The sequence below is a fragment of the Garra rufa genome, chromosome 25, assembly GCF_049309525.1.
Source record: "Garra rufa chromosome 25, GarRuf1.0, whole genome shotgun sequence".
NCBI classification, from domain to species: Eukaryota; Metazoa; Chordata; class Actinopteri; order Cypriniformes; family Cyprinidae; genus Garra; species Garra rufa.
This window is the reverse complement of record NC_133385.1, coordinates 7,650,744-7,657,026: the sequence shown is the minus strand read 5'-3', so window position 1 is coordinate 7,657,026 and position 6,283 is coordinate 7,650,744. Positions and strand designations below refer to the sequence as shown.

The 6,283-nt window shown below is 33.7% G+C and overlaps 1 protein-coding gene across 1 annotated transcript; it reads left to right on the top strand.

Annotated features, from left to right (window-relative positions):
* The first annotated feature begins 267 nt into the window (after positions 1-267).
* On the top strand, positions 268-5,169 carry LOC141301942 (insulin-like growth factor-binding protein 3 receptor). The gene is made up of 7 exons (XM_073832145.1): positions 268-389; positions 846-1,029; positions 1,110-1,344; positions 2,219-2,363; positions 2,444-2,594; positions 4,436-4,567; positions 4,721-5,169. The coding sequence occupies exons 2-7, from the start codon at positions 871-873 to the stop codon at positions 4,739-4,741; spliced, it is 843 nt and encodes a 280-aa protein (XP_073688246.1). The 5' UTR covers positions 268-389; positions 846-870; the 3' UTR covers positions 4,742-5,169.
* Positions 5,170-6,283: the final 1,114 nt, after the last annotated feature.

The following is a 6,283-nucleotide window of genomic DNA, read 5'->3' as shown; positions in this document are numbered from 1 at the left end:
CAGAAATACAGAACACTTTTTACATTTAATTTATTGTAAACAGCCAGTTTATATTTTATCAGTCTTTGTTGTCTTTTCTTATTTTTTTTCCTCATATTACTCATTTTACGGAAATGTATAAAGCGTTACCCAAACACATATAGCGTTTAATAGTGTTTTAATTACATTATTTAATACATGTTCCATAAAACACGTCATTTAATTTTATTCTAACGTGTTAGATTTGAAACGCGTGCGTCTTTTATTTTGGAATTAACGCTGTCTTAAAGCAAACCCACCTGTGAGGAAGTTGCTTGCGTTGCAATGTCAATATTTACAATATGACAATCTACTTTTCAGCCTGGTCAGAGAAACGTCTCTACGCGCTAATTAAATGAACGTAATTAAAGGTTAGTAATGAGTTAAACTTTATATTATGATCAAATTACGATTATACATTTTAGTTTACGTGTCAAGGCATGGACTAGACTGGAATGTTCATACTTTACGCAACTATGAGTTTACAAATGGTCTCAATAACATATTGACATACTATTTTTATTACTGTGTACAGTATGCAGCACGGTAAGCACATTTTAAAGCGTTCATGAAGAACCCAGATAGAAACAATGCATGCTACATACTACATATGCTAAAATGTGTAGTATACAGTATTCCATAATGCAAACCTTTACATTTATTGTAATCACAACGAATAATTTCTAAATAATGCTTGGTCAAACAGCTAAAAGTTACGAAAAATGTAACATTTACATTTTTGGATGAACTATTCCTTTAAGTACTAATCTAATATTCTATTCTTAATAAATGGGCATTACATATTTGGCATGGTTTAAACCTCACAGGTCTTGTCTTTACTCCTGGTGCATTATGGGTCAGTGGAGGCCTGTGTCTAACCTGAAAGATCAGGTATATCGACACCCTCCTGTGGTTGTGTTCTTCCTCAGTTTGCTCATCCTCTCCATCACTTTCGTCTCCACTGGACTTTACTCTCAGAATCATGACATCAAGAACCCTGACATAAGCGTAGTAAGTATGATGATTATTCCTAAAATATTTAGATTTTGCAGATCACATGTATATACTAACTCATATGCATGTTTTTTTAGGACTGGAACGAGGTTCTGGGTTCTATCGCTGGTTTTAAGTTCTGTACACATCTGAACGACACAGATGCACCGCCGGAGGAAGACTCTCCTCGAATGGTGGAGCATTCGGACAGGACAAATATTTCCACGAGCAGTGCTCATGTTTCCTTACTGGTGCCGCTGGTGTTTATAGGGGACGTCCCAGATAATACGGTCATTAGTGCCACAATGTTGGGCAGCCAGCTGGGCATGAAAGGTTTGTGTTTGAGACTGTTTTTTCAGTATTTCTATATTATTACCATTTTTATATTCATATTCTGTATTTGCCTTAATTTTTAGATATTTTCAGTTATTATATAGTTCAAGTCAAAAGCTTACATACACCTTGCAGAATCTGCAAAATCATACAAACACATTTTTTTTATTATTATTAAGTAGACCTTTACATATAGTCCAACCAGGGGTGAAAACTTTTGAATAGAATTAAGGTGTACATTTTTCTTATTTTGCCTAAATACCATATTTTTTCATTTGGTGCTGCCCTTCAGAATATATTTACATGTTCCCCAGAAGACAAAATAACTTAAATTTATCTTGATCTTCAAATTCAAAAAGTTAATGCATCGTGTTTCCTTTTGAAGCATCAGTGAGCCTTTGAACCTTTTGTAATAGTTACTGAGTCCCTCAGTGGGAAAAGATGGATCTCAAAATCATACAGTCATTGTTGGAAAGGGTTCAAATACACAAAAATGCTGAAAAAACAAAAAATTGTTAGGACCTGGAGGATTTTTCTGAAGAAAAGCAGGCAGTTTAACTTGCTCAGGACAAACAACTATCACTAAACAAAAAAACACAGCTGTGGATTATTCAGGTAGCAACACAGTATTAAGAATCAAGCATATGTAAACTTTTTGAACAGGGTCATTTTTATCAATTAAACTATTATTTTCTCTTGTGGACTCTATGTAAATGTGTTTGAAGTGAGATCTTATTCAGGTCAGTACTAAATAAAAATGACATGCATTTTGTATGATCCCTCTTATTTTAGTAAAATAATTAACATTTTGTAGATTCTGAAAGGGGGGTGTAAACCTTTGACTTCAAACTAACGTCATCGTAACCCGTCACAGGTGCTGCAGCGAAAGCATCCGTAAATATATCTCTGCTTCTGCACGCTGATGTTACCGACAATCGAACTCCTGCTGGGACGCAAACCAGTCAATCCCTGACCTGTCTTCATTTCACTGCCCTGACCCATGTTCTCCCTCAAACGCCGTGAGAAGCTCATACATACAGTGCACAACCCATTTTTGAGTGAAATAAATATCTTGCAAGCTGATTTACTGATCTTTCAGGTCACCTCCAGAATGCCCAGTTGCAGAGAACGAAGGCAAGAGCGCTTCACCTGTCAGAGCTGTTGCTGTAGAGTCATACAAGCACAGTTCTCCACACTGCTTCAGTCTGGAGTTCACACCAGATCCACACCTGACGGTCCTGCTCACTAAGGTAGAAAAATAGTTCACTGTGGAGCTCACTCCTAAAAATAAAGGTGTTTTGTTGGAAGTAACGGCTCCATGAGTAGCCTTTAAATCAATACAATTAAAAAAATAAAATAAAGGCTCCAAAAGAGGGTTTTCACAGCGATGCCAAAAAAAGAACTTTGGGTTCCTCAAAGAACCTTTCAGTGAACAGTTTTGAAAAGAACCATTTTTTTCAAAGTGTAAAGAACATTTTTAAATTGTAAACGTTTTGTGGAATAGAAAGCTTCCATGGATGTTAAAGGTTCTTTATTTAGGAGTATTAATTTATGAGTGTAAAACCTTTTCATTGCTCAAAACGTTTTTAGATTTAAATGTTCTTCACACTACAAAAAATTGGTTCTTTTAAGAACTGTTTGCTGAATAGTTCTTTGGGAAAATGTCTCTTCTAGGCCATCCTACAGAATTGGTACAAAGTAAAGCGTTAAAAACATCTTGAAAAAATTAGTCTTTTTCCACAGATTTTTTATGTATGGAAATTGTATAATATCCAAGATACACATTGCTAGTAATTGTGCAGTTAATTCTCATATTGTATTTTCAGAAAGTTTTGGAATATTTGTCCTCTCCCCAAATTTGTCATTACCAAAATGCAGTAATAACAATTTAATAAGAAGGGTTATATTGACCAATTAAGATTTGTATGTAAATATATGTTTTTCTATTTTATTAAAAAGTTTTCAGAGGCAGTTCAGTAACAATTTTAACAATATTTGAAATGTGATTTGTATCTTGAATCCGATTTTGCTTTGTTAAAGGTAACAGGTTGATCATACTAATTTCAAAGTTAAGGATTCATTAGTTTGAATATACATTGAACCAAATACATTCATAACATCTTAGTTGATAATTCAGTATACTTTATTTTTGACAAAACATCCCATGTTTCGGTCATGACTGCACATTTTCGGTAGTGACAAATATATTTTGGTAGCGACCACATCACATTACAAAATTTTAACTTGCATACTAAAACACTACTAAACTTTTGCATAACTGTACTAAATATTAGGCAGAAATGCATCAGTGTGCAGAGTTTAAATTTTTAATGTGTATTGAGATGACCAGAAATAAAATAAATAAAGGCTTTTTAAATTGTTATACCTGAAGAAATGCCTTGAATTCCTAAAATTGTGTTTATTTCCGCTAAATAAAGATTCCCTTTTGTCATTTCTCTAAATGTTCGGTCTTTAAATGTTCAGTTCGATCATGACTGTTTCAGTCCGAAAAGTCACCAAATGACACATTTTTTACATAAAGTTTCATAATTTACAAAGAAAATATTAAATATTTATTTTTAACTTCATTTAAAAAAAAAAATCAAAAATATATTTTTACAAACAATAATGGAATAAAATGCACAAGTTATTTCAATATAATTTTCATAAGTTGAAATCTAGGGGTTAAGGTTTGGGACAGCCACCTTCCAACTGCAAGTACCCACTAAATGACGATTTTACATAAATTAAGCTTACTGATATTTTAAATATTATTGTGGGTTTCAATAGATAATAGAAGTATCTTAATAAACATCTAAGATTTTGTATACTTAAATGCGTTTTAAAAGTGTTTTTGGATGTGGGACAGCAGTTTGCACCAATTCTGTAGAAAGGCCCTTCTATGGCATCCCCCCTTTTCAAGATTGTTTTAAAGCAGCTTCACATTAATAAAGAGCAAAATGACAGTGTCGATGTTGTAAAATTCATTTAACCACTATGCAAAAAAAGCTCTACAGATGACAATAGTGCATTAAGTTCAACAACAGTGCAACATCTAGCTAACCTTTCCACTTCTGTATTGCTTGACTAGGATGAAAAAGCCTTGTGCAGGTATCACCTGTTGCTGGTCAGTGTTGTGCTGCTGGTTATCTGTGTCCTTATGAGTCTCTGTGGAACTTTTTCTTCACGTTCACGCTTATACCAGGGGACTGACCTTCAAAAGGTAGTACTACGGATTTAAACTGTAGAGTTTAATTTACCTAAAGAGGTTTGATTTGCATTTTTTCTTGAGAATGAGTGCATGTTTATTGCATGAATTAACATTTTATTGTACAGTTTGTTTCGCAAGCATTTAAACAATTGAAACAATTCATAGGATTCACTGCTGAGCCAATGAGAAACATCTGCAGAACGTCTACATTTGAGACCGTCAGAACGCATGAAGACACCTGGGAATTCAACAGTAACCATTTTCATTCCCGACATGTTGGTCTTGTGCAACTAACAAATTGCAGTTATGCAGGCAATGTCATTCAGAACAGATTTGTTCTAAATGTGACTTAATTTTATGTTTGGTTGCAACACTATGCTTCAAAATGTCAGCATTAACAATCGCAATATAACCTGCAATTGATGGTTATAGTGTTACTATACTCCAAGAGTAAGCTGGATGTCTTTAACATGAATTGTATTTAAATAAAATGATTGTACATCTTTTGCTAATTTTCCTAAAAACTTCAACAAAAAATGTATTAAAATTTACCATTGTGCCATTTTGCCAATGAGCAAAGTAAAGGTGTCTGGTCGTTATTCAGCGGTTGTGTATTCAGTGTTCTGGTCTTTTAATTCACGTACAAAAACTGCACACAAAACACACTTACCTTTTCACAATTCACCGAAAACACTTTTTATCACAATGGCCAATCATCAGCCAGGAATTGAAGAATGCGTCTTGAAGTTAACAAAGCTAGTTCAAAGAAAGTCAGCCTAATGATAGCGAAACATCATTTTTAAATCATTTCACACTAACAATTTACCTAAATGTAACATGTGACCCTGGATCACAGGGCTCTGAATGAATAAGCTTTCCATTGTTGTATGATTTGTTAGGATAGTGACAATATTTGCCCAAGATACAACTACTGAAATTCTGAAATCTGAGGGTGCAAAAATAAAAATAAAAATATTGAGAAAATCACCTTTAAAGCTGTCCAAATCAAGTTCTTGCAATGCATATCTAATCAAAATGAAGTTTTGATATATTTAGTTTAAAATTCACAAATTATCTTAATGGAACACAATCTTTACTTGATATACTAATGCTTTTTGGCATAATTTATTTTTGGCTATTGCTACAAATATACCTGTGCTACTTAAGACTAGTTTTGTGGTCCAGGGTCGCAGATGTATTACATTGGCCTTCGTTAAATTCCATAAAAGTCAATAAAAGACTAATAATTTTTGAATAAACCTGTTAAATGTTTAGAATTACGTCTTTAAATGAAGTATAATGATCATCGAAAATGCATAATCGACACTTATTCTTCAAATCCCGCCCACCAGAGAAACATCAGCCAATCCGAACGTCTAAAAACGCAGACAGCGTTTTCTTATTGGCTAAAAAGTGCGGGCCGCTACCACAAAATAATTTTTTCTTTGTGGCTCTAGTCACACAAACAAGTGTGATTTCTCACCAATTTTCTAAAGGTTAGTAGTGTTAAAAAATCACAACACTTCAAAATCTGTGAATGTCATCTGTTTGAAGCGATCCAACTGTTTTTATGCTCAGAAGTGACGGCAGACATTTTGTCCCCTTCATCCATTACAGTTTTCATCCACAGCATTCATTTTTTACAGTTGAAGTATAAGTGTTTCGTTAAGGTTAAACCTTACAAACTGAACCACAAAACTATATGCATTAGCAAATTAAGCTTATATG

Excerpts from the sequence above, each read along its gene's own strand:
- LOC141301942 (XM_073832145.1), top strand. The coding sequence starts at position 871 with ATGGGTCAGTGGAGGCCTGTGTCTAACCTGAAAGATCAGGTATATCGA. Across the intron at positions 2,364-2,443 it reads CATGTTCTCCCTCAAACGCC|GTCACCTCCAGAATGCCCAG; the intron begins GTGAGAAGCTCA and ends CTGATCTTTCAG. Across the intron at positions 4,568-4,720 it reads AGGGGACTGACCTTCAAAAG|GATTCACTGCTGAGCCAATG; the intron begins GTAGTACTACGG and ends AACAATTCATAG.